At 36.5% G+C, this 27,427-nt stretch overlaps 2 protein-coding genes across 3 annotated transcripts; one reads left to right on the top strand and one right to left on the bottom strand.

Moving 5' to 3' along the window:
• The first annotated feature begins 5,989 nt into the window (after window positions 1-5,989).
• LOC135143495 (integrator complex subunit 7-like) lies at window positions 5,990-10,736 on the top strand. Its single transcript, XM_064075360.1, has 29 exons — window positions 5,990-6,107; window positions 6,235-6,364; window positions 6,415-6,473; window positions 6,517-6,604; window positions 6,668-6,721; window positions 6,768-6,833; window positions 6,890-6,954; window positions 7,035-7,117; window positions 7,187-7,303; window positions 7,355-7,477; window positions 7,526-7,637; window positions 7,794-7,931; window positions 8,002-8,078; window positions 8,127-8,220; window positions 8,287-8,420; window positions 8,475-8,577; window positions 8,636-8,727; window positions 8,778-8,957; window positions 9,027-9,167; window positions 9,242-9,345; window positions 9,412-9,498; window positions 9,551-9,698; window positions 9,760-9,858; window positions 9,908-9,959; window positions 10,010-10,060; window positions 10,115-10,194; window positions 10,246-10,337; window positions 10,403-10,526; window positions 10,587-10,736. Exons 1-28 carry the CDS (start codon window positions 6,035-6,037, stop codon window positions 10,497-10,499), a joined length of 2,739 nt encoding a protein of 912 aa, XP_063931430.1. The 5' UTR covers window positions 5,990-6,034; the 3' UTR covers window positions 10,500-10,526; window positions 10,587-10,736.
• A 2,621-nt stretch (window positions 10,737-13,357) lies between these two features.
• On the bottom strand, window positions 13,358-16,390 carry LOC135143498 (sodium-dependent phosphate transport protein 2C-like). Of its 2 annotated transcripts, XM_064075367.1 has the most exons (16): window positions 16,317-16,390; window positions 16,086-16,235; window positions 15,906-16,036; window positions 15,628-15,725; window positions 15,439-15,564; window positions 15,183-15,366; window positions 15,083-15,126; window positions 14,969-15,029; window positions 14,724-14,914; window positions 14,578-14,667; window positions 14,373-14,517; window positions 14,152-14,313; window positions 13,998-14,097; window positions 13,810-13,929; window positions 13,656-13,750; window positions 13,358-13,603 (listed from the first exon to the last, which is right to left on the bottom strand). In XM_064075367.1, the coding sequence occupies exons 2-16, from the start codon at window positions 16,205-16,207 to the stop codon at window positions 13,455-13,457; spliced, it is 1,818 nt and encodes a 605-aa protein (XP_063931437.1). In that variant the 5' UTR covers window positions 16,208-16,235; window positions 16,317-16,390; the 3' UTR covers window positions 13,358-13,454. The 2 variants fall into 2 exon arrangements, with proteins under 2 accessions (XP_063931437.1, XP_063931438.1); XM_064075368.1 differs by lacking the exon at window positions 16,317-16,390 and having other exon boundaries at window positions 16,115-16,185.
• Between the last annotated feature and the right edge of the window lie 11,037 nt (window positions 16,391-27,427).

A 27,427-nucleotide genomic window follows, 5' to 3' on the forward strand; every position in this document is an offset into this window, starting at 1 on the left:
GTTAGGGTTTATCGTAATTTTCCACTTTGCAAACCATATTTTAAACGTATAAAGAAGGTCTGCACATATTTTATAGCTAATGCAGTGGATTTCCAACTACAATATATGGCAGTGTCTTCGGCGTATAAAGCTAGGGAAACTTTGTTGGTATGAGAGGGTATGACGCATGTATACAGGGAGTATAATTAAGGTGATAGTAGAGATCCCTGAGTACGGACAAGTTTTATACTATTCGTACGACTAATGATCTATTGCAAAGAAGTGAATATAGCACGCGCATAAGGTATTCTGTCAATTTGTAAATAATTAGTTTATAAGTCCTTCATAGCAGACGCTATCGAAAGCTTTTTCAACATTTAAGAATACCATAACTGCTGATTTCTTGTAATCAAAGGCTTTTTTATTGTTCTTTACGATCCTTAAAAGTTGCTTTGTTCGAATTCAAATTGGTGTGGGGGGACAAGATTAGAATTTGCTGATTTTTTTTCAAGCTGAAGAATATGGAATCAGCAATTTGCCATAAACCCGAAAGTAAACTAATTACTTTAGCATAGTTGTTAGTATGGTTACTTTTTGGTATAAATATAACTTCTGATTGGTTTCCAGCTTGTAGGAAAGTAGCCCTGATAAAAAATAGAGTTAACTAGTTTTGAAAGGTACATAACAGTCACTGGAGGAAGATATATTAGCATCCTATTTGATATACTATTAGAGTCCCTACTTTAGTCAATTTTAATTTTATGAATTTTTATTATTATTATTTCAGTTTGAACCTCCTTTTCATTCGTAAACACCTGAGAAGCTATAGGTGGTGCATCTTTGTGGAAGTAAAATGGTATTCGGTTATGTACGAAAAATTCATTTGCCCATCATTAAAAATATTGGAGGGCTTGCACTGAGGGACAAGCTTTCTGCGAATTTGTTCGCCTTTTGCTTGTTGGAATAAACAATTTCTCCTTTATATTTTAAAAAAAAGTTGCATATCAATCATTCTTATTTCAGTTTTAAAAGATTTTATCAACTTTTTATAAAATCAACGGACGACTTTAAAGGTTGTAGCTTCATATCCCAAAGGTTGTTATAAAAACCATTTTATTCACGTTTAACCGCATTACTTATTTTGTTAAAGGTTAACTTGTCACATGGGGCTCGACTTTCCATAAGTATTCTTTTTAATCCTACGTTTACTAATAAGTCCTTTAAGAAGAGACAAGGATATATTTAAAATTATTTACTATTTTCTGAGTTGTTAATGAGTTCTTTGAGTAATTTATTGTTTTTTTAAAAAAAAAAAATGAGCTGCATCAATTTCAGACGGGAGGGAATCGGATATAGTGGAACTTAACCATTGTTTTTGAAAAGATTCCAATTGGTTACCTCTCTACTTCGACCTAACTTAAATCTCCAACCAGCAACAGCAACGGGTAGTAATCTGATAATAATTAATTGTTAGTAATGCGCACAAGAAGAGAAATGTTCTTTAGTGAAGCTATGTCTAACGCATCAACGGTGAGCGATGTGTGGGTGGGGACCAAAACAAGGATTGCCTTGCCATTATTGTTCGTCCAATGTCCTAGGATCTTACCATTTGGATTAACCTTCCTGCTGTTCCGTAAAGGATGCTTGCTATTTATGTCTCCACAAATATGACCGGGTTGGTATTGTTAAATAAGTTATTTAGGTCCTCCTTCAATAATTCTTTCCCAGGCGATTTATAACAGGAAATAATATTCGCTGAACCAGGTTTTTTTAAAGTTATGCATATAGATTTATAAAATTTGGTAAATTTATTGAGTGCTTTAGAAAGTATAGCTGCGCCTCCATCTCCCGTGTTTCCCGATCTAGTCGATATACATTATAATTTGGTATATAAAACTTATTGCTGTTTTTCAAGATGGGATTCTGATATTAAAAATGTCAATATTCATTCTACTGGTCAACTCCTGGAGCTCACTTTTTTTTATAGCCCGTAAGGCCATCAGCATTCCAAACAGGATTTATGCTATAAATGATAACATATTGCTGAAAGTCTAGCGGGGATATTCATCCTCACTTGCTAGTAAGATTCCTGAGTGAAGGAAAATGGAAGGAAAAAATTAAAGTATAACGATTTATAAATTGTAATAAAGAAAAGAAACGTTTGCGTAAAAAAGAATTTAACTTAGTGATTTAAAAATGTAATTTACGATATTTTTTTAACAAAATAGCAATTCTTTTGAAAACATTGTGTCGCTTTGTTCAAATGTTATTTGTTCAAACAAGTATTACATTGACCAAATAAAATAAAATATAATCTCAATATTTATATAATTAAGGACATTTTTTTGTTAAGAAATACGATTATGTAATACTTTTCAGTTGCAGCTTTTTATATTTGTTATAAATATATAGAGTTAACAAAGCACTTACTAGACAAAGATCTGTCTGTCTGAAACTTTTTAAATTTCTTCTAAACGACACAAAAGAGTATCTTTATAATTGATTTACACTTTAATATGGAATTAAAATAATCATTTTTTTGATAAATTTTAATATTTTTTTATAGCTAAAATTTTAGAATAGACTATTTTTAAGATGCATGCAACTAAAACCTTGTTTTAAAGGCATGAATTGCTAGTTGATATTTCTCGCCTAATGCAAATATTTAAGTTATTAAGTATTTTTTAAAATAAACTCTAAAGAGAAATAAATTTTATATTAATTATAAGGTTGAGCTACTTTTTTACGACTAACTTTATATGGGCTCAAATACGAGCTAGGAGTTTTGTGAGTTCGTAATTTCTCCAGCTTAGAGACTTTGATGATTCCGCGCTTCCTCAGAGCATTTCATTTTTACTCTGTCAAAGTTTACTCCAACTCCAAAAGGTGGTTGTTAAGACGTTATTTATTGTATAATAGCATTTTCTGGTGTCCAGTCGAGTTAACAACAACAAATATTTATTTTATGTTTAAATGACAGTTTCTGTGCTCGACCGAGTCAAAAAAATTCGAATACTCGAGCTTTCAATCGGGAGCGATCCCAGATCTGTTACATTAGCTTCAATCGAAAAAGTGTCATTGTCTACAAGTAAAAATTAGCGCTTATGCTCCTCACGTGGGTGGTGAACACCCGTCCCATGGCACCAGTAGGTGATTAGTGCGCCTGGCTAGCATGCCGTAAAAGGCGTTGGCATTACGTTGGAAGACGACGTCTAAAGGGTGAAGAGCTCCACGCGCAGCAATTGTTTTGTTGCACTTGAAGTGTCGATGCTATGCAGTGGAGTAGAAGGTCCGAGCAGCAGGCGCGTATGTCATTAATGGCCGGATATGACATACGACTGCCGTTTGTTTTGCAGAGAAAGCTTGCTGTTGGCGTAGTAAAGGGTACCGCGCTTTAGTTTCTGCCTTGACCCTCGCTACTACATAATCCATGTGCGGCTGCCAGGAAGCAAAGGTCTTTCAGGACAGCGCTGTAGATGCTTGCATAGCAAGACGGGGGACCAACCTTGAGTAAACGGTTGTATTATCGGCGTAGAGGTCGATCATGTGTGTGGTTTTGACGACAAGGGCAAGTCGCTCATGTAAAATTCAATGAAAAGGAACGAAAGAAGTGATCCCTGGGAGGATCCCTGTTGTCAGAAATTGGAGCGGCGAATGTGTGTCTCCCACGCGCCCGCTGACGACGCGGTCAGTTTTCGATGATTACAGCACGTTGTAAAGGCCATGGGGAGCGGATAACGAGCGCGGTTTGTGCAGCAGACTTTCAAGCAAAACTTGATCAAATGCTTTTTCAAGACAGAGCCTGTTGCCTTCTTATGGTTAAAAGCGCGAGTGGTCCATTCAGTTAAGCGGAGGAGTCGCTGGGTCGTTGGATGTCCTCGCCGAAATTCAAACTGAAACTCCGGCAAGACGCCTCCAGCTTCAACGAGCTCTTTAAGCCGGCGCAGTAAAACTTCCTTACCCACCCACTTTGCCGACAGCTAACAGGAGACTAATGGGTCGGTACGTGCTAGTTACTGATTCCGGTTTAAATGTCTTATGCAGACATCACAACGGTCGCCGTCTTCCATCAGATCGGGTAGGCGCCAAGTACCACTAGGAGGTGCAGATAATGCTTCCCTGTTAACAGCATTTTTTTTAACATTTTAGTGATGTCATCGGGCCCAGGTGCTTTTCGTACGTGTAGCACTTCGACATTCGCTTGAACCTCGCCAACATTAACTAGTTTAAACGGTTCGTTGACATCGGAAGGGGTAAGCAGTGGCAGCTAAGTGAGCAGCTGGCACGTTTGGGGTAGAAAGGAGATTAGCGAAAAGCGTAGCTTTGTCTTCATCACTCTAGGCCACTATATTATCTTCACAAAGGGGCGGTAGTGTGGCAGGTCCTCGATTTTTCGATCTTTTTCACAAATTTCAGAAAAAAGGAGAGACTGCCGTTGCCCAATACGAATATATGGTGCAGCTTGGTCTCCTATTTATTGTTTAAAAGGGCCATTAGCTTCTTACTACTACACCTGGGCAGTCAAATAAGGGCATGTTGATCTTCGGCGCTTTGTGACAACAGGACCACCCGGATAAGACGTCGACGTTGGCAAGTAAGTGCCTTTAGTTCGTTTGTCAGGTGAACGAGGCGTTATTTACTTCAGGAGTTGTCATGGCATTAGTGCAAGACCTCTTCAATGTGCTTTCGAACAAGGCGACAGCGTCCTCCAACAGGGCGGGTGGGATAGTGGTTTCTAAGAACTCAGCGTATTTGTATCAGTTGATAAAGCGGGTGGTAGTCTTCGGTGTGTCCTTCGAGAATAACTGGAATGCGACAGGAGGATAGCTCATGGAGCGCTTCAATTGCCGTTGTGGGGCGTATATCTTTTAGTAAGGCGATATCCTGTGCGTACATGGTTGTCTATAGGTGCCAAGTGGTGTTGTTCGCTAAGGGCCTAGTATGCGCAGTCCGTGCACACGGCATAGGGCTCCAGTATGTGGCCAATTGACTTATCGGCTCGGCTTTTTCATAAAGGATGCTTGTAATTGAGATCTCCGCACAAAACAGCAGAGGAGTCACCCGATGGATGGCGACCAAATCGAAGAGCGGTAGTAGCTTCCAAGGGAATTTGTAGACAGCGAAAACAGACACGGGCCCCTAGTCGGTCATACTTAGAAAAATTCCCACTGCCTCGACAATGTAGAGGTGGCAGAGATATAAAGGGAAATGAATGCTCCGTTTTACCAAGACAGTCACGCCTCCGCCGCGTGCAACAAATCTGTCTTGGCGATAAGTAAAAAGTTGCACACATCAATCCTTTCACGTAACAGCACCGGGGGCTCATGGTTTTTTACTCTAAATGCCATTCGCATTCCAGACTAATAATCGCTATTAGCGACGGGTCTTTGGAAGTTAGGATCTACCTCATGCGTGAGTTGGAATCATAATTACTTTTAGTTGTAACCTACCTGAAGCAGCTTTAATTATTTTTTTAAAACTGTGATTGTATCGTTTAAAAAGTTATATAAATTGTTTTCTTTGTAATTTTTCAAAATTTGGTGATTTGATTAAGCTGTATATAACGTTGTATGGTGAAATGCCGGTTCGTTGTTTAGGACTATTTTTTTACCCACTTCACAGAAATTGTATCCAGTTAGCTTGTCTATTATTACTGGGTCTACGCAAAGTTTATCCTCGCAACTTACGAAAGGTGTTGAATATAAATGTTCCAAAGTTCCATTTTATGGGTCAAAGTTCAGCAGGTTAAAGACGTAAATCCCATCACAACGAAGTCAGGAGTTGTAGTAGCTCAGGGGTTAAGAGAGCGTCAAGGTGCTAACACAAGGTCTTGGTTACAATTCCCGGCATCGCGGGGCGGCCGGGGCGGCCGGGCGGCTTTATACTTTTGTCCTCACAAATTCTAATAAGGTTGAACCATTTGGTCATGTGATAGCTACAGCCAAATTAATAAGACGAAAATATTCTGTTAAAAGGAAGTTTTGAGCCCTAAACGTTTACAAGGCAGAGGGGGGCTGCCTCCTCTTTCCTCTTCTCGTTGAGGTTTTTATCTTATATGTCAAACAGTCGCACTAATAGCTCTATTGGTTTTGAAGACGGTTCAAAGAGGCTTGGAGAGCTTAATCAAGGTTTCGCTATACTTTATATATATATATAATTCATATTAATATTAAAATTTCTTTTAATAATAATAAAAAAGGTTTAGCCTTTTTCAAGATTAAAAATAATTTGTTTTTATTATTCGTATTTATATAGGCTTGCATTCTAGAAGCCGAGAAGAAAAGTTTAAAGCTCTTATACAATTTCCAATTTTTTTTGATAGATACCCTTTTCCCACCACCGTTAATACAGCCGTTATTAGGCTATCCGAGTTATTTCGAGAGGGGTATGCACTTAACTTTAATATTTATACTTTAAGTTCAATATTTCTTACAGTGATAATGTTTTGCGTTTTTATGTTTATCAAGTCTTTAAGTTGACTCAGAGTCATATGGGTACAATTAATAGCTATTTTTTTGTACTAAACTGATTTTTTAGGTTGTCTTTATGCTATTAACGATGTTGCAAGAAGATTTATAATTGTCTCACACCAAAATGACCCCATCGCTCGTTCGTTGACACTTTAGTATATATCCACAGCTGTCGTTGTAATAATATTGCGCTTATACTAGTTCATTTTTTTGTATAGCGTTTATTCAGCTCTTTCACGAGTTCTAAGAAATCATAAGAAAATACACCACAGGTTGCTCATCTTTCAGCTTTATTGAACTTTTTTAACAAAGTGGTAGTATATTAAACTCTCTTTACTCGCCTTACGAAGTCGAGGTAAAGGCAGCTGCTATTGCCTTGAAGAGGTGTGCTCTCCCACTATATTGTTGCAGGATTATATAAATATTAACTTATACTTAAGGCTTAGTTTTCACTCCCGATCTTTTGCTGAAAGCGCTTTTCATAAACTTACTTTGTTAATAGAGGGTCTTTTTTATATACTTCTTTTTTAACTGTAGAGAACTCCATGTTCTTTTCTATAGTACTTATATTATATATATAATAAGATAAAGAAATATCTGAAGAAATTAAGTTGAGCCTTCTTTCTGTCTTCGGACAATTGCGTTACACGATGGAGATGAATACTCAAGTTTTTATTTTGCGCATTATTAGTCTTTTGCTCCCGTTTTAAATTGGAAGTTTCACTTTCTAAACATAGTCCCGGCGAGTATGCTTAAAACTTCTTCGCTCCTTTTCCGCCAAAAGCTTTGTGGTTGTCATTCTCGACACTTTAACTACGCTTGCCTTGAGATCGGGTTCACATGTGAAGGACCAGGTTCGCTGGCTGCTCCCTAGCGGAACTTGTGGCTCACAGTGAGACTGGTAGGTTGCTCTCCTTTGCACGGCTTATATCAAGGATCCGAGAGAATCCGTTCGCAGAGTTTGTTTGATCAACTTGTTGAAGCTTTCCAACGGCTACCCCGAACTTTTTGAAAGGGAGCACTTTGAGGTTCTCTCCTCCCTTACTTTCTGGTTTTACTTCTCATCTTTCTCGCAGTGTCTCTATTCCATCGTCTCTTTGAGTCACCGTCCTCTTGCCTATCAGATTCTCTGCAAGATTCACCGGAGCTCGGTGTCGAGCGTAGCAACCTTGCGTGATTCTGCATCAGGTTTATTTCGATGTCCCTTTTCTTTTGGTGTAAGTATGGTCTCGGACGTGTCTGCGGATTTGTTTTATTTTAGTCTATAAAGTGGTATTTCCCGTCACTTCTATATTATCGTGTTTAGTCCGCCGCTTATTATGTGCCACTCCACTGTTTTTGCAGGGCTCTGTTATTCCCGCGCCAGATGCTTTTCAGAGGCCACTGTTATACTTAAAAACGAACGCGGTAATCTTCTGCTCTTTGTTTCCTATCTTGAGGTCTTGGCTGCCGTCTCGGCTTGCGACCCCGACTCTGCAGACTGTAATACTTGACGATCATTGCGTTTTTTCCCCTTGGGGTGTACTCCGCTGCTTTATATTTGCTTTTATAGCTAAGGTTGTTTTTGAGTGGTGTAAGGCAGCAATATGTATATTAAAAGTTTGCAAACTTCGCATCGACTTGCTAAGGGTTATTATCATTTTTTTTCCTCTTTTACTTTTTAATTGAATATAATAGCGTCTGTTAAATTCTCTGTGTCATATTTTTCTGCTTTTTGTGTCCATTCGTCCTTTTGTCTTGTTGGCCATTGCGAACTTGTTAATCCCGACAGGTATTTTTCTAGACCTTATTAGATTCGCCACCCCTTTACTTGCATTCTGCATAATTTATTGGATAGAAAAATCCTCTTTGTATTTGCTAAAGTGGCTTCGTTACTGTCTTAAGCGTGCTCCCTCTGAAGTTCTTGCAGTGAAAGATCGCCTTTGCGAGTTGCTGAGTTCCGAAGCGGCCAGCCGTAACGTCGACTTCTTCGTATATGCCCACATTATCGCTAGTGTCTCGTTTGCTCCTTTTTCTTCTATGCAGCTTCTGCTCTCGGACATCTGCGCTCTTCTCTCTCGCTGGTCCCTAGCTCTGCATTTCAGTCCGGAGAATGCAGTTGCCTCACTTAAAGCGAGCAGTCAGTTTGGTTTTTTGAGCCCTGTCCTCCGTCACGTTGCCGCCGTGGTCATGCGCAGTATACGTAGAGGATACTTGGTCCCTTTACCTCTTTGCGCGGAATATGCTTCGGGCGGGATGTTTCCAAGTGGACGGAGTGCTTCAACATCTACTCGAGATGGTTGTACGCTGCCATTAACGTCTTCATCTGGTATTCATTTTTTGCACGAGGCCTCGTCTCCGCACTACTACTACTGGTTTGCCTCTCTCCGGGACATGTGCGCGGCAGAGACCCGCCTTGTGGCCATTCTTGCCTCTTCTGCATATCGGGGGACCACTAATTTCCGCAGTCTTTGCGATCAGTGCTCGGCTTCCCTGTCACTTTACACGGAGGCCATCAGCTCCCTCAAAGTGCGTAACTGATATTTACCATGTGACCCTTTTAAGCTTGCGTCACTCCCTCTTCCTACCTATCTTTAGGCCTCTCGACGGCTTCCAAACCAATTTGCGTTTCAGTTAACCTTCATGACTCTACGCGCGGAATATTTTAACAACTTTCTTGGACTCGTGGCGTTGTTGCAGTCTAGCAAAAACTGCTCGACGCTTCACTTCTCAGTGGAGGTCAGCCAGCACTCATCACTGCCACTATTTTTTATATTAGTTTATCTGGTTAACCCCACTTTCCCCGCCAACAGTTGTTAGCGAAGAGCGATTTGTTTGCCCAACTTGCATCTTCTTATCACACTTTACGCTTCTCTTTCTTTGATATCGATGAAGAATCCTTCACTACAATTAAGAGGTCATTAGACACATTTTAATCCGTGTTGTCCTATCGTAACAGCTTTTTTCGGCTCGTTGCTTGCAGTCTCCAGCACTACTGCATAGTCCTATGTAGAACAATTTCGAGATTGTTTTTTTCAGGAGAAGCCCGAGGCAAGTATGCAGCACTCTGGTACTTGTACTTGTCCTTCGCAGCACTCCTTCTCACTCAGTCTCTTCATGAGTTATCTGCACGCAGAGAAAGAGTGTTCTGGTGATCTTTGTAAAAAGGTTCTTCCCTCGTACTGCTACCACGCTTCGCGCATGGACTCCATATGCAACGCCTTTATTGCCAAATTGACTGCTATGCCTTCCGAGACTTCCCACGAATGGGTAGCCACCATCTGCCTCTATAGTCACCTCCCATTCGATCCTTGTTCATTACTTGATTTAGCGGTGTACTTGTCTTTTAAAGCTCTGCTCTGCCTTGCTCTTGGCGCCCTTCCCCGTCCCCTCCTTTTTTTTCCGTTCGTGCAGGTTGTACGATCTGAAGGTTTGTTTCTGCTCTCTCGGCTTTTATTCTGCAAACGAATGTTTTACAGCTCACAACTACTCCCTATAACAAACCCGACGATCCTCTAGTAGTCGAAGAAGGTTGCTCAGCTTCTTTCTTTTCCGGGAACATAAATAAAAATTTACAAAAGGCGTTCAACTTATCGTTCAAGTTGAAGGCCTTCTGCATATCCTAGGGGAATGTACTTTGAATATCTTGCCTCTTATTCGCCCCTTACTTTGACTTCCTCTTCTAGGCCCCCGGCGGTGTACGTGGGTCGAACTTGATCTTTTTACAGTGAGTCACCCCCCTGCAGAGAATAACCAGGAAAGCGGGGTAGCAGTGTGCCTCAACACATTGTGGTACTTTTTGCAAAGTGTTATCCAGAGGGAATCGGAGCCTTACCAGCGTTGCCGCGTGAAGATTAAAGACGGCTACTTCACCTCACGCTTTGCTATTCTTTTCAATGACGTTGGGAGGTGGGGCAACGCTTTGCTTCCACTTGTCGCTGCTTAATATTATTTGCTTTTCTCCTTTGCTCAAGGTATGTATGCCGGGTAGAGTCGATGCTGGTCGACGCCGACAATAAGCAGTGGAAGACCTCCGTGTATAGCACTGTTTATGTGGAGGTGAAGCGGTAACAAGCGCGGTTGAGTCTTTCGACCCACGTAATTCTATACGCACTAGTTTATATTACTTTACTTTTTTCGTTGAAATGTTTCTTGCAGCCACTGAAGACAGCGTGGTCTTAGTGACGTCCAAATGCTTTCTTTTGTGCTTTTCACAGAGTCACTTGCTATTTTTAAAAAATTCTTTTGACTCCACTTTCCCATTAGGTTAAAAGTACGGGTTTTGTGTTTTGCGGAGTTTGTAATAAAACAACCTTTTTTTTATAAAAAGTATTTTTAGAGCAGAGGCCATTTCCCAATTTAACACTAATGTGAACAGCATTAATAGAGACTATGGTTATAACAAGTTACATTTGCCTTATTAAGGGGAAAAGAGCAAATTCTGTCTCGTTAGAATAAAATTTCCGTTTTGTTATGAGACTTCAAGGAGTTTTATAACTTAGTTGAAGATATATAATATCCGCTGATAATAAAAGTTTATTTATGTCAACACCAATCTTGCTAGTATCTAGTTTATACTTATAAATTTCTTTATTTATGCGGTACATATTATTTTAAATGAGATACATGAATTTTTATCGTTAAGAAAAGGTATGTTTTTTTACAAACCGTCTTTATGTTTTTGGCCGGGTGCTCCTCCCCTGTAAATTAGCAGTTGAAAGATTGTTTTGCTCTCTTTTTTAGCTTAAAATTAATTCAATTTTGATATAGATCTGTTAACTCTTTGAGGAGTCAGAAATAATTATCGTTAAATCTTAAGTATTTGGGACGCCAAGCAAAAATTAAAGGTAGTCTACCCAGCCGGAGATTACGGAGGCAATTGTTGACCTTCCTATTACCTTTCTTTAAATATTACTAGTTCTTGTTATCCCTTTTATAACTGTTTAAACTCTTAAATACTTGTAAAGTCTACTTTATACCTAAACGACCTTAGCAAGGCAAAAAATTCTTTGTGTAATAAGTGCCACTATAAATTCCTTAGCTTTTAGAGCAGGCCTATTACTGGTTATTAACTGTAGACATCAATAAAAAAGGTTATGCTAGTGTGTGCGAGAAATAATTATTAGTACCGTGGTAATTACGCTCATGCAGATTAATAGTTTGGGAGTTGTCAGGGAATGTCCCTTGCTAAGTGCTATTTTTTTTAAAAAGAATAGCTCACGTCAAATATATTAATCAACAAAATAAATTGTTAATAGCTCTAATTACCAATATAAATACGAACGTGAGGGAGCGGAAGGCACTGCGTGCGAACCGTCCTTGGTAATAATAAGTTCATAAAACGGGTTACCTTAAGAAGGAAAGCCTGAGGAGAAAAGTGTACTGCAGAAGGAATTATAAAGTGCGTGTATGGGAGGGACAAATCTTACGCGGTGTAAACAGGCATAGGGAATTTTTTAATGTTAATGGTGCGTTCCATAGTTATAGTATTGTAGCTGACTGAGTTTTATACCTTAAGGTAAACCGCGGGTACTAAGTGTTCTGCTACAGGTTTAAAGGTGGGGAAGACATTTTAATCTAATAGAGAGAGGTAACAAAGAAGTTTCTTAAAAAGTCGCAAAGAGCTAAGAAACCTAAATTATAATAACATTTTCAAAATACTATCAGTATTAAAAAAACCCTGTTTTACGAGTTCTCAACAGGTTTTTTTAATTATTAAAGGTAATTTTTTGTTCTGAGCTTTATGGAAGGAAAGAGAAGTGTAGCACGCAAGTACTGCCTTTCCGGCAAGCAATACAAATGTTAATATTAAGAAGACAGCTACTAAAGATTTTTAAAAAAATATTAATTGAGCAAACTTTAACTTTAGTTTAAGACCATAAAAATTTGTGGCCTTAACAATTTTATTTTTCTTTAAGTAAAAGTGTCACGTTTATTATAGCGAGAGAATATTTTACAGGCAACTTGAGGAGAGGATCAAGTACGCATAGCTTCGGTTTAGTTTTTTACATAGTTAATAACTTGTAAGATGTTTTACAAATTAGACATAAACCTAGTAGAAAAATTCACTGGGTTATTATTTTAAGCTGTTCGTGAGTCTCAATATAACCTAAAATACTAACAAGCCCAAACTAAGATCCACAACGTTAAAATATAAGGTCATGTCAGCATCCTGTTACTTAGGATTTTGCGTTACAATTTAACCAGTACACAAAAGTGAGGTAATCTCTAAATATTTAACGAAACTATTCTATTTACAATAAACTTAAGGAAATGCACCTTTACTTTAGCTTCGTACTTCCAGTTATTGTTATGGTAAAAATGTGTTGGCCATGCACGGTATCGCTTTTGTTTTATTTAACTTAAAAACTCTAAAATATTAAGCAACTAAAAACTATACAGAAGTCATAAGGCAGGGCTCATCAGAACTATTAACAGGCAATATATTATCCTTTTTTAATTATAAGCGCTTATTTCAACTTTTGTTACCCTGAATTTTATTTAGTTCGTATTAAAGTTTAATTTTAAGAGTATTCTAACCCCCATTGAATTTGTCAAGTTTACTCAATTCAACTGTTAACTTACAGGTCTATTATATGTGAAGACTATTCGTGAAAAACTTAAGTGTATGTCGCCTCGCAATTTGTATCATAACTGGTCTTAAGTTCCTCAAGTTGTTAATTTTGTTGATAGATTGTCAAGTGGCTCGCCTGTGACAGTCTTTTGCATTCCCGTAGAGTTTTAATTTAGTACGTAAGTATCCCAAGCAGATGAGTTAAATTAAAAAAAAAATTTTGAACATGAGCCGCTCTCAGAAGAAATACGACCTCAGTGAGCCACCAATCATTGCCACTGCTTCATAATGTAACGTATACACGACCACCAGGGAAGTTAACAGGCTAACCAACCGGGTTAAAGGTCAGTAATAATCATACTGTAACCATTTATTACACACTTAAAGCTACATACTACCTTTAGTCCTGATCATAGTGAAAATTACAAATTTCGACTATTTCGACAATAAACTTAAACACTTTCTATTGTAAATTCCGCCTTGTCAAAAGGGGTTGTTTTTTCAATACTTTTTTTGTTAGTAAGAATTGATCGCTGGTTCGTATACTCTTCGTTTAATGGTCCCAGCCTTTCGAAAATTCTCTCCGAAAACGTGAGTTTTCCTTAAAAAGTTAAATGACAAGCGCACCCCCTGTCACTCTATAGAAATCGTACCACTTCTTCTAGACTTTTTTTTGAGGGCCCGTTCTTCAAGCCACAAATGGAACTTTTTTAGAAACGAGGGCTCACGTCGCATCCAAATGGGAAGCCTGCATTGCAAAAACGCCCACTGTAAGCGCCGCCACAACTCAAAAAAAAAAAAAGGTACCAATAGAACTCCAATAAGAACGGTGGGAGCCACTCGGGCTTTTTTTTACGTATACGCAGTACTATCAGTAAAGCCAAAAGGACAGTAACAATGGGCACGACAACACCTACCAACGCGCCCCTATATATATAATGAATGCAAGGTAAGTGTCGTTTGCTCGAGGATCTTGCAGGTGTTAATAGTATTACATTCCGGCAAATGACAAGCCCAACAAAGCAAAAGGAACAAGCAAAAATGCCGTCATAACGTAAAAAACGGAAAACCAGCGATGTTCCGCAGTAATATTACCTAAAAGGCATTAAGTCGTAAGAAAAGGGCGAATATCCTTAAAGGTAAACGCACCAAACTTTTTAGAAACTGTAGTTGGAACACGGCGCATGTAGGGGACCAGAAACCAGATGAGGAAGCCAAGAAAATTAAAATAGAAGTGGGTAAACGCTACAGTCAAAGCAGTCTTCACATTGCGTTGGGAAAAAGCAGAAAGGATGCTTGTGAAGGTGGTCCCTAAACCCAAGGTAAGTGCGAGTCACTCATCACCAGAAAACAAAGTATCAGCAGTGTACCCAAATTGGCTCCCACGCAAACGGGTAGGACAGAATTGATTGTCAGGAGGCCTACGCCCGCCAATGACACCAGCGCCGAAGTGGTGATTGAGGATGACTGCACAAAGAGAGTCAGAATAAGGCCGACACCAATAAGGGCATAGTCCTGCACGGAGGGGAAAGAGCAACGGAGGAAAAGAGCGCTGAGAAAAAGTAGTTAAGTTACTTTTGCCCAACCGAAGGGATATGGGAAGTCTTGTGAAATAACTTTATATATAGACCGGGAGACGGTCCCTTTCATAATGGACTGCAGAATCTGCAACACCACACCGTTAGGCACGACAAAAAAACACACAGGACTAAGAAACGCGCCTTGACCAGGAGAAGCAAACAAGTCATAACCAGTGCTAGCGAACAGAACAGTAGAATAAAACCGATGGCAGTACTCGACAATGCATCCGAGCAGAAGAGGAATTTATTGGGAGTGGAGCAGGCACTCCGGTTTATGATACCGGTTTCCATAGCATTTTGGTTAACAGTAGATAAGAAGGCCTCTTTGTCAACTGCAGCAAGTTGTATGAATGCAAACGACCGTTTAGCTTGAAGTTAACTTGAACCTTGTATTATTCTATTGGTTAACGGTTCCGTTATATGCTTGATAAAATTCCAATTAACACCCTGCGAAACTGAGTTTTAATTCATAATAACCGACCGCAAGCCCTCTTGAAAACCTGCTTATCGGAGATCGAAGCCGTCGAGCCAGCGGCCATCTTTTCTGATGGGTATTGCTATGAGTGCAAGAAAAATAAAGCGGATAGATAATAAGTCAACCTAAGAGCCCAGAAAAAAGCTCGAGAGGAAAAAGAATGAGAACAGTAAGAAAATTGAACATATCGTGGATGGTCGCTGCAGCGAAGGCCCTGCGAAACATCTGCTTATCCGAAATCTGAGTCATACTAACGATGACACCAGTGAGAGACGTGCCAATATTGGCGCCCATAATCATAAAAATGATCTTTAAAAAAGTCGAAATTGTAGATACACGGTGTAAGTAAATTTTAAACAATTAATGAAGCAAAAACATCACCTGTTTGACTTTAAAAATCTTTGAAGCGGCCAATGAAACAAAAACAGATGAAGTCGTAGAGGAGGAATGAACAAGAGCCGTGAAAATAAGACCGAACACCAAACAAGCGACGGGGTTCTTAAATTCCTAATTTTAGTGGTTCGCGCGGGTAGTAACAAATCAGATAACTTATATACTAAAGAAATGGACCTCGGAGTTTTTCAAAAGTTTCCCGAAAGCCGTTACGCTCAAAAGCTGAAAAGCTGAACCCAAAAGGTCTAACGAGATCATAAAAAAATACAAGCTGCCTAAAGAAGTGAAACACAGTATTTCATTAGACTAAAAATAAAATAAAAAGTAAAAATAGCAAAAATAAATAATATAAAACCTAGGTTAAACTAATATAAAGGAGTAATAAAAATTGGTAACTAAAATATATATATAAACATTTTTTAATAGCTTAAAAGGAAAGCGGAATTCACATATACCTGTAATGCCTAACGTCCTAGCGAGTATTAGTGATATAAAAAACAACTTCTGGTGAAGCGTCATGCTTTTAAACTTCGGAACGGGGCTTCTAGAATCTGTCCATTTAATCTTCCATTTATCCTCAAACTCTCTACGTTTATAAATATTAGCTTAAGAAAAAAATAATGCAAAGAACTAACGAAGTCTTAGAAGTATCAGAAAAATCAACTCTTTTTTCATCGGTTTCAATATTTAAAATATCAAGTGCTTGGGCGCTATTCACCCTCTCGTCCTCTTTCTTAGAACCATCAAAACTTTTCATCACGAATTTTTCCCAATATTTCGACCAGCTTAATTTTTATAATGATTCGTTACATGATATGAGCTGAAGTTTAAATCAAAAATACTAAAAGAACTAATGCAAATATTACTAGCGGTCGTCTAGTCTAACTATGACAGCAAGCACCCAGGCCTAGAAGAACGGAGGAAGAGAGACACGCGGAAGGCAGAAACCAAAGCGAGGAAGCCCACGGTAACGTGCAGACACCCTTTTATAAGAGTGGAAGAATAGAAAAAATAAATTTCAAAAATAGTGCACGTGGGCGTAAACATAATAACTATTGGTTTAAAATTTTAAATTTTGTGACAGCAACTAATTATGTGCAATTAATTTACTATATGCTTATTTGTCATTACGTTTATACAGCTTTCTCCAATTAAAAACTGTCTTTTAACACGTGCTATAATTCTTAAAATTATTGGCTCCAGTTTTTTTAAAGCTTATTTGAAAGATTTTATAAAGTAGGCAAATATATATTTAAATAAACGTAATATAGACTTAAAATTAAAAGAAAGATTAATTTTGAAATCTTTTTCCAGTTCTTTAAATTAAGTAAAAGAAAAAGGTTTTAGTAAAGTTGATCGGGTATGGGATTACGCGCGTTGAAATAATCAGATCGTTGTATGTACGCTATAGCGTACCCTTAATTTATATTTTTAGTAATATACATGAGCATAGAAACCAGAAACTGGCTTATTTGTTAGTATGGAGCACTGTAATGATGTTATTCCTTACTCTTTGCGACAGAAAGAATACCTTCAGGGTCTTTCATTATATTTTTTTTCTTGCCTAAATATATTAGTTAACCTAAATTTAGTACGTAATTAGTAAGGTAGCCGATCTAAATTGTTTGTTCTTTTATTTTTTCCGACATTTAGACAACCAATCTAATATACTTAAACTCTGCTATTTATTAATTTTATTCTCGAATGATTTACAAAAACTCGTAATTACGTTATTTACATTAAAATAAGGAATTACAACTTAAAGAGATTTGTCATTAGGTTAAGAGAGTGTAAGTAGAAAAAATTTGAAATAAAAGCCATTAATTTGTCTTTTTATGTTTATTTATATTTGGTTACTGAACTCAAGGTAAATAAATTCGATTTACAAATGATCCTCGTAGGCTCATCAAGGAAAAAAATAGCTAGCTTATAGGGGTTCCATTTTACTCAAAGCCTGAGGGGGGTAAGTGAACCTTTCAGGGATACCAGCAATAATTTTTTAAGTGAGGCAAATATTTAAATCTAAGCTTAACGTAATAATTAAAAGTTAAAAAAGTTATTAAAAGAAGTAGAGACACAAACTTACACTCTTACTTCCCTATAATATCTTAGAAGGTGGGATAGAGAATTAATAAAGTTTTAATTATGAAGCATTTCAACTTTGTTGTTCCAGTGCATAATTTAAGTAGAAGTGACGTGTTAATTCTTGACCTAAGTACGCGTAGTATAATATATATTAATCATAGTTCCTACGCCAAATGATGTGGAAATGGGCAGATGCAGAAACAGATTTATTGAATTGCTTTATGCCAACCCCATAACAAAAGTGAAGTGGCAGGGGCGGCTATAGAAGTAATTATTCCTAATTTAATTAACATTTAAATGTATCATCTGGTTTATATAATAGCTGTGTTTTTATCATCTAAATTTTTGTGGTATAATAAGAGTTCGGGGTCTGCGGATTCACTAAAGGGGTCTAAACCTATTTACTATTACAATTTATCCAACTGTCCATGGCAGCTGCTACCCTGCCAAAGCAAGTTCGTACTTTTTGGTTTAAAAACAAGTAAATCAATTATATTTTTTCGCAGGCACTAATATAGGGCGTGTTGGGAAGTTAACTTAAATATCTTACTACCTGGGCGCTCTAAGGGCAGAGTGTGAGATACCCAGTAATTGACTCTTTCTTAATTTGGTTTCTTTACCTCATTACTTTTTCTCCTAGGTATTCTAAGGCAAAAAGTTTCGTTTTTCAGTCGCTCTATTACCTTAGTGGGTCCTTTCTAGTTTTACCCATTATTTTTTGCTTTGCTCTTTAGGCCATTTCTCTTTTGTAGCTTTAAGTTTCTCTAAGGGCACCCTAGTGTTTTGAATGAGCTTATTCTCCTGTAAAACGTCCGAGTTTCTACAATGTTCGGTGTCCTCAAAAGTAGATTTCTCTTTAAAAAACATAAATACTGGGCAGACTTTTAATGCGTTTGGCGTTCCTATTTTATTTTTAAAGGCACTAATTTAAAATGCTAGAAAATTCTATATCCCCTTTCATAACTAATTTATATTAGAGGTTACTTTACCTATTAAATTGCTTTTTCAGCTAAGTCGTCAGGTTGCTGATGATTGGTTATTACATAATGTCTTTCAACTTTTAATTTTTCAAATAACTCCGCAGCTTTTTACTAGTGAAAAATGATATTTTATATTAAAATTTTTTCAGGAATTTGCCATTCTAGATTCCATCAAACACCCGTTAACCCATCTAGTATTTATTTTTCGAATCGCCTTATCCTACACAGAAGAGAATACCTCTCTACACCATCAATACACCATGGTACCCTTCAGAAGTTTTTGGCATGGCCATTATGTGAACTGCCAAGTGTATTAGTGGTTTTACTGACCAACTCTAATTAAATGTAACTCCTCTTAGAATTTCCATTTCTTTTTTTTTTCCAAATCTTTGGTATATTACACATTCTTTCCTCTTCCTGTCTACTAAATCATGCAACCTCTTCTCTCTTAACATCAATTTTAATTTTTACTTTCCTATGTAGAACCAAGCCGAATGTACTTTTTAGAGTCACCTTAGGAGTCTTTCTAATTTGCATTGCGTGTATGGCTTCTACGTGTTTTCTAAAGGCGGTCGAAAGAGAAAATAAACTAGTAACTTACTTTTTCCAAAGAAGTACTTGAGTTTCCTTTGTGTTATGCATTATCTGTTTAAGCCAATAAATTCTTTTACCTCTTACCCTGGCAGCGTCGTGCTCCATCTGAAAGACTCCTAATAAAAAATAGACAATTTACTGTTAATTGCTTATCACCATGCATCAATTTATTAATACACTACGCCATTGCTACAGCCTCCCTATATGTGACGCTGTACCTTTTCGGTAAATCGTTTAATTTAGAGCTAACAAAGGTAATATAGTGTGCACGGCCCGAGAACCTTTTAAGGCATGCCCATGCCTTGTTTATCTTTTTGACACAATCATTTTTCTATGAAAAGTAAAATTGTTTTCCATGCCCGATCCTTGTCGGCTCCCCAGTTATACCCCTTTTTTGAAATAACTTTCTAAGGGATTCTGTAAATATTTCATTGTTTGATATATAATAATACCATAAATTTAAGCCTGAAAAAAGCTTGTTAATTCTTCCTTGTTTTGGGGTTTACACATGTTTAAAACCTGCACCCGGGCTTCATCCTTTTGATACCGGTGACCATGAGCTTTCTGCTCAACCATTTAGCTAAATTTTTTGCAATTTTACAAATTTCTAACCTAATTTATACCTTTAACGTTCATATCTTCTGACTAAAATTAAAGTCTATTTTGATATTTTTCCTTAGAGCCAATATCACCACTGAACAATCAGCTTTTCTGATATTCCAAGGAAACGTTAACGTAACCTAAGTACAGTACTTCCAGTGGATTCGTCTTCTATTCGGGAGGGAGAATGCAAAGTACTTCTTGCTGTATTCGTCGATCTCTTTTTTTTGATAAAAACCTTTAGCATTATCAAAAATGCCAAATATACTTTAATCTCTCACCATCATATTAATATGCCCTACATTTGGCGCTCTATACCGCTCTATTATACACCTGTAGTTTAAACTTTAAAAGGCGTCGTACATTCTCAAAAAATTTTTAAGTTATCTCAACTTCCTCTGGTGTCGCGACCTAAAATATATGACTTTTCTACGACTACTTGCATATGATTCGAACACCTGTGCGAGGTTTCTTCTAGTATGACAGCTTCAAGAAGTTTTTCGCACTCCCTCATGATAACCGTGGTTTCGGTTCTTACTTTCAGCTCATAATTACACCAGGCAGGCAAAACATACTCCTTTAGTTCATTTAACTTCCAATGTTAGGACCCCATCTAACATTGTATATCCACCGAGCTAAATGTTTAACAAGGTTGACATTAAATCCACTTTGTCACATATATTAGATTCATAAGTTGCTTTTCTATGTTACGCACACCGTTTTACTTGCGTTCTTTCAGTACCATCAAAACCCGTCACTACGTGGTCTTTCATTGCATTGTTAAATCGCAACACACGTGACTCATCGCTTTTGTTCCCCTCTTTTCATTGAATCACAGAGAAAGTGCAAGCCCCAAACTTAGGTTTAATTAGTTTCTGTTCTCTCTTTAACTGTTAAACAACTCATAACAACCGAAAACATTATAGGAGAATAGCTTACTCGAGACTTTTTAGCATTTTATTAAGAAGCTAATAGTACGTGCTTTAGGGATATAAACAACGACCTCTAAGTTACGAGCTTTGTGTCAAAGTGTATAGGAACGAACAATGGACGTACCTATAAAAATTATTAAGAAAGCTATTTTAAACTTTTTGCAATCTGCTTTCTTGTACTGTCAACGAGTAAATTCACATTTCAACAGTATGCCATATTGTCGGTATTAATTGGAATTAATTATTTTGTTTGGTTCCGGGAATATTTGATAGGGCGCAAAATTTAAAGATTTTTTTTATGTACAAAGGATTTTTGGTTAACGTATGATCAAAATGAACTTTGCTCTAGTTTTACTGGCTTTAATAGTTATAGACCAAACCTGCATCATCCATTAAAAGAGGGAAGGTAAGCATAGATATGTCTACTTTAAATTGTAACTCTTTTAAGCTGCAATATGACGCGGTGTATTCAAAGTAGTAATTTATGCGTAGGACGAGAGGGCGAAATTTGCCATATTTAAGGAAAAACTGTAGTGGCGATATTAGTAGTCACGGGTCACTCCGACTCTTAAAATACCCGAAGTCGATTTACTTCTATAAATGTTTTCTTGAACAAGTAGATGGTAATTTTTAAGTATATTATCCTAAGCAGAAGACCTTAATGTCTAACCTTGTTTTTTTCACGAGCAAGAGGTATAACTCCTGTGGCATCTTTTTTAAGTATTAAAATTGATTAGAAAATTCCGCAGTTCTTTGACTAAACGAAACACTAGGTTTAATTTATTAACAATTTTGTTAAGTTTAGTGTCTTTTTTAGGGGCTTTTGAAAAAAATGAACAGCCTTAGCTCGTTGAGTTATCCCCACCGCAAATGATACATAAAGGTTTTTAATCAAATTTTAATAAACTTAGTCTAAACTGCAACTCCTCCCCATTTCACGCATTTTCTATGAAGAGATACTTAAATATAATACGTAATGGTCACACTTTGGGGAGGAAACTATAGACTCTAGCTCTTTTCCGATGGTTCCATTGACACAAGAACTAACCAACACTATTTGACTAATTACACCTTCCTCTGCATAAAAGAATTTAACTTAAAAAAAAATAGTTACGGTTTCTAGCTTCTGTTAAGCCTGAATGCTTTTACGCGTAGTCCTTTTTTAAAATACAGCGTCTCTTAACTGGAAAGAAGAAAAGGTATGGGCAGAATTAATGTTTTGTATTATTTATTTCACATTTTACCCGGGAGATCTTTGTTTTGAACGAGCAGGTAGCCACAGATACTATGTACGTGTATTGTTCGCGTTTTATAATTTTAGTTAAATGCTTTTAAGCTCCTACTTTATAAGTATTTAAACTCTAGTTGATTTTCATTAGTGTATAAAACTTTAAATGTTCTTGGCCAATACTTCACGATAACATCTCATTGAATGACTTCTGTAGGGTAAAATCCTAGTTAAGTAAGGTTCCTGTTTAATTTCCAACCTCTCATAACTACTTTTGATTTTCTTACCGCAGGAATTGAGGTGTATAATACTCATATGAGTTCTCGAAATGCCTGATAATTATGCCTTATATAAGCTTTATAGATATAAACAATCTGACCCTCAAAATTAATAATAATAGGGGTATTTATACCAACTTGTACAAACCTAAAAATATGCATATAGCTTACCCCAGAGTTCTTTGTTTTTGAACACTATAGGACGAATTTTTTGAATTGTTAAGAAGATGAATCCGCCTTTGTTCGCATTATGATAGGTAGCTCGACAATTAGTTTAGTTCATTTCAATGTTGAGCACTATTGCTGTTCATAATAAACTAATGTTATTTTATTAAAAGTAGTCAAAGGCGACGGGTATTCCTGTAAAATATTTTTATTAAACCAACTGTTGCATAGTAGGGGTTGGACCTTTTATAACTGGATTGAAAGTTGTCGTCGTAGCTCAGCGGTCAAAAGCATTGACGCGCATACTCAAGTTCATGGTTTGATTCCCACCGACTTCACTCTCTTTTTCGGACTTTGATGGTCGCGTATTTAACCTGGCCTCATGAACTCTAAAACTTTTCTCTTGCTTGTGTTGAGCTGGGGGTGATCTTCTTCACTTTAGTAGAAGCATTGAATTAGTAAAGTTGTTATCAGTGTTAACTTAATTTAAAAGTGTAATTAATCACGCAGTACAATTAGTACAATTTGTTTAATTATACTAACTATAAAATCTTCTGTCTGCCTTATAATAGTTGGTTTTTTATACAAAATTAGTTGAGCTAGCCGTCAGATGAGCCTAACCCTCGTAAAGAATTAAGATTTATAGCAAATACTTGACTATTTTTTCGTGAGCTTGACTACGGATTGCTAGATTACATTACATAAAAATTTTTTTTACACACTAGACTCTGCAACTACCAGTAATTTTCTTTTAGTCTTTTTCGAAATTTTAAACATAGGTTCATAAATTAATAATGTTAAGTTGGTCAAAACGTTAAAATCATTGCTTCAAAGCATGAATGAACTACTTATTTGGATTCTTTAAAATTTTTTTTTACAAAATGATAATTCCAGAGATATGAAATTTTTTCGAATTTCTTTAAATTAAATTTCCTTTCGTCTATAATTACAGAAATTAATTTCCTAAACAAAACTAAGGTTTTCTAGCTGAATGGAATCATTAGGTTTTATGCACTTTGGTTAGTAAAGGTTTTTTAAATCATTTGAAATTTTATAGCCACTAAATCCATTCTAGGCAAATGCAAGTAGTTTTTTGTAAGTTTCAGCTCTGCCGTGATACCCACAATATTATTTGGTTATTTGTCGCCAACAAGCTTCTCTATGGAACTTTTAACTTGTCTTGAAAGCTGTGCCTTAGTAGCGACTAAGAAAAAGAAAAAGAAGAAGCTATAGGATTGTCCTTTAGTATTTATACTTTAATGGGGATTAAAAGAGAAGAAATATATAGGGCTAAAACTAGCACCGGTTAGAGGTTATCGTCGACCACCTTTACTAACCAGATTTAATATAAATACGTCGTGGCTTATCAAATAATAAAGCGTTGCCGTCCTAGATGTATTGCTTGAATCGAAGTCTAATTGCTTGTATACGTAAATCCATCTTACCGATCTGAAAATCGTCCATGTACTTTAGTAGATAAGTGCATTGACGAGTAAACTTTAAATTGTGGGTTGGATTCCCACCGACGCAAACTCTTATTTACGGTCTTTGGACTTGCGTATTTAAAAACTCATCCTTAAATTCTGATACGTTATAAGCACGTGCTCTTATATAAGTTAAACGCTTGAGGCCAACCAAACAGGAGAAAGACCTACCTGATGGTTAATAACATGGGGGTGTAACAGGTTTAATTCGTAAATTAATTATACTGAGTTTGGAAAGTTGCCGTCGAGCTTCAGCGGTTAGGAGCATTGAAGCGCAAAGCGCAAGGTCATGTGTGATTAATACAATGCGACTCTCTTCCTTGGTCTTGGTTTTTAGCGCAATCAACCTCGCCACATAGTTCTAATACAAACCGCCGAGGAGAGGTTTTTTCGCCTCATCTTCTAAAATTTAATATCTTTGGTTTACGAGGGGAGAGTGTATTTTTTAATTAAAAAACAAAACTTTAACTAATGAGAATAAATTAAAATTTTTTAAAAAGATACCTTACACAAATAGAAAAAAATATTTGAATGCCGTTCACAACGACAAATTTGTTAAAAGAAAAATTTAAAATAGAAATACAAAAGTATAAGGGTCTCAAAACACGGAATATAGACCTCACGGCTTTAATGTGATTTATAAATAAATTTATCACAACTTATAATTTACGTTAATCAAAGGCCTTTTACAGATACTGTTACGATTGGGCAGATGTTATTACCCTTGAACACCTAATTTTTACTTTTGCTTCTTATTATATTCTTTATAGTGATCCGCGTCTTGCGTCTCTTTTATACGATCTTGTTTCTGGTTTTAAACTTCTCGTTTTCTAAGTTTCTTTCTCAGCTTCATTAACTAGTTCTTTCTCTTTGCCAGGTATTATTATTTCGTTTATAATAAATAATACTTAATAACCTATTTTACACTTTTACCATTCTTTTTATTTTTTCATTTGTAATTGGAGTGCTTTATTATTTTCATGGAACCCTAACGACTTTTAAGGCGTAACAGATAAACAGATTCAATTTTTTTATTGTAATTAAATCCTTTTTTTTCTAATACTTTTTGGTGTCATAAAATTTTATTTTCCTACAATATATACAGGTTTTGGTGAAACCTTTTTTTTTCGTTTTAGTTAAGCTAAACGTAATACTTTTGACCTGGCCTGATAAGAAAACTGAAAAAAACCACCACCAAAAACAGCGGCCCCCAAGAGGATCGACATGCTCACATGGCGTTTTGGTAATAAAATTTTAAGTAGTTACTCATCATTGAACCCTAATGTCAAATCCAAAGCATAAAACGAGCCATTTTAGTTTTTGGCTTCGCTTTAACAAAAACTGCTAATTCTAAAGAATTTAGGCAGCATAGGTCCCTCCTTCGACATTGCTTATTTCTGACTAATTTCACATATAAAAGAAGTTCTTTTAACCTGTAAGTATTTTTCGTTAATTAAAACCTACGATTTCGTAAATACTTTGTCAAAATGTCAAAAAAGAAAGAAAAAGGAGGTAGTACAACGTCATGAATTAAAAACTGCGATCACCAAGTACGCCAGTTTCTGCTTCCTTACAAAGTAGCTAATCATAGCTAGTGTATTAACATGATTTATGAAACATGTATTTCTGAGTAATAAATAATCTACGGGCTATTCGGGCAAAAGAAGGTTTAGACTACCAACACCATGCTTCGTACTCTTATTCTTCTTTTTCGACTTAGAAAACTATTTATGATGTTATTTTCTAAATCTCAGACCTCTAGAAAAAGTCACATTTAAACTACAGTTTTTTTAGCCCCTTCGAATTTTTTTCTTTCCCTAATTTTTACATCGAGAATTAACCCAGTAAACTTTTTGTTTGTTAACAAAGAATCTTCTTGCCCCGAAAAAGGCGCAGAAGCGCTCATTTTAAAAATGTCAGAACTTTGTGAAGGTGTAGTAACTCTTCTAAAGGTGCAGTTCGGCTTTCAAAAAGGTCATTTTACCCCTTAACAGATCTGAAGACTTTCTGAGCACGTTACTAAGGTGTAAAAGATAAAGAAAGCTACAGTACTTGTGCACTTAGATGTTGATAAAGCCTTTAATCGTATTGGGTACCAAATTTAATTTAAAATGGTTAAATTTCCTACTCCTAGAGGGTTGATATAACTATTAGTCTTTTTCAAAAGATAGAGAAATAGGGTTATAATAGAAACTGTAACCTATAAAATTACTAGTTTTTACTTTTTTTTCGCACTACTCTAGTAGAATATATGAATGAACTAGCATTTCTAGAGTGTTAGAACTCTTTTAAACTACTAAAGTAGAACTTTTACTTCATCACTGCTTTTGTAATCATGTTAGGTTATCAAACGCTTTTATCCTACCTTGCTCACTAGTTTTCCATCAAAAAGAGTCTTCCCCTCTTCCTAGATGAAACAACCTACTAACTAGCGGAAACTAGTTCATATCTTTCAACTAGTAACTAATACGGTTTTAGTCGAGCTAACTTGCGAACTGACTTTAAATATTAGTAGGGACTTCTGCTTTCAAGCTAATTTCAGGTAATTTGGTTTAATTTACTAGTAAGCCCCTTAGTACGCCGCCTGCTTGCCTTCTTTGAAGGTTAACAAGCCACTTAATAATACAAGACTTAAGTACTTCTGACCACTTACGTTTCGTTGTTTTACTGGGGGTTTTAGCCTACAACAGATCCTGGTTCAGGAATTAGCCTCTACTTTAAGCTGTTTTTTTTATATTTGGCTGAGAAGGCTTATACTTTACCCTTCAAATGACTAAGATAATTATAAATGCTTGGAAGTAACACGATTAAGGGTAGCCAACTACTTTAAACTACAAAATAGAACTAGATAACTTGCTAAAATGATAGAGCGAGAAGGGAGAGAGGATCTTAATAAAATGAAACAATAATATTATTAAAATAACACATTATAATTGAACAACTCTCCATTCTATTGTAGAATAGGAGTAAAGTTCTCTAAAAGTACACTATTATGTATAGTGCTATTGGCGAGTGTATACTTTATAGGAGAGTGAACACCGTAACGAAGGTATCTTAATACGGCGTTAGAATGTTGCTAAGATTAGTCAAGTAAAGTAAGTTTAAGCTCAAGGTAACTTGGAGAATATAAATAATATACAGCTCTGGTTAGCAACCCTATTATGCCCTTAATAATTAAGCTCTTCAAAAATGGTAAAAGTGCTGTAACTTGGTAACAACGGCTAAGTCAGGTTAAGTACTTTGTCCAGCGCTCTGTACGGCCCTATCGAGTGCATTAGCACACGGGTTGAGCTAACTAACTAACTTTGCTAACAAGTGATTCGTAAATAACACTATAAATACTTTTTATCGGTTCTACTAAACTTGTTGAAATTTAGTGTAATATATGATGGGTTTGGAGCTCTAATCAGTAAATTCTGGTTTATCTATGTAATAAAATTGAAGTAGTTGGCTTATATGAATCAATCTTAGCTAAAAATGCACTTATTTACTATGAAGGTATCACTAATAGCAGAGAAAGTGATAACTAGGGAGAATAACATCGATACAACCGTGTGTCCTTTTTCTAAGTAGGGACCTATGCGTGCTCTACCAGCTTACAACCATGCATAATGTACAAAGTATAAAACTT

Source organism: Zophobas morio, unplaced genomic scaffold (assembly GCF_036711695.1).
Source record: "Zophobas morio isolate AGI-343-1 ecotype UQ-CSIRO unplaced genomic scaffold, CSIRO_AGI_Zmor_V1 ptg000062l, whole genome shotgun sequence".
NCBI classification, from domain to species: domain Eukaryota; kingdom Metazoa; phylum Arthropoda; class Insecta; order Coleoptera; family Tenebrionidae; genus Zophobas; species Zophobas morio.

Excerpts from the sequence above, each read along its gene's own strand:
- LOC135143498 (XM_064075367.1), bottom strand. The coding sequence starts at position 16,207 with ATGAAAAGTTTTGATGGTTCTAAGAAAGAGGACGAGAGGGTGAATAGC. Across the intron at positions 15,565-15,627 it reads AACTTTTGAAAAACTCCGAG|GAATTTAAGAACCCCGTCGC; the intron begins GTCCATTTCTTT and ends CACTAAAATTAG. Across the intron at positions 14,098-14,151 it reads TACAGTTTCTAAAAAGTTTG|GTAATATTACTGCGGAACAT; the intron begins GTGCGTTTACCT and ends AATGCCTTTTAG.
- LOC135143495 (XM_064075360.1), top strand. The coding sequence starts at position 6,035 with ATGTCAAACAGTCGCACTAATAGCTCTATTGGTTTTGAAGACGGTTCA. Across the intron at positions 7,478-7,525 it reads TTGAAAGGGAGCACTTTGAG|TGTCTCTATTCCATCGTCTC; the intron begins GTTCTCTCCTCC and ends TCTTTCTCGCAG. Across the intron at positions 9,168-9,241 it reads CGCTTCACTTCTCAGTGGAG|TTGTTAGCGAAGAGCGATTT; the intron begins GTCAGCCAGCAC and ends CCCCGCCAACAG.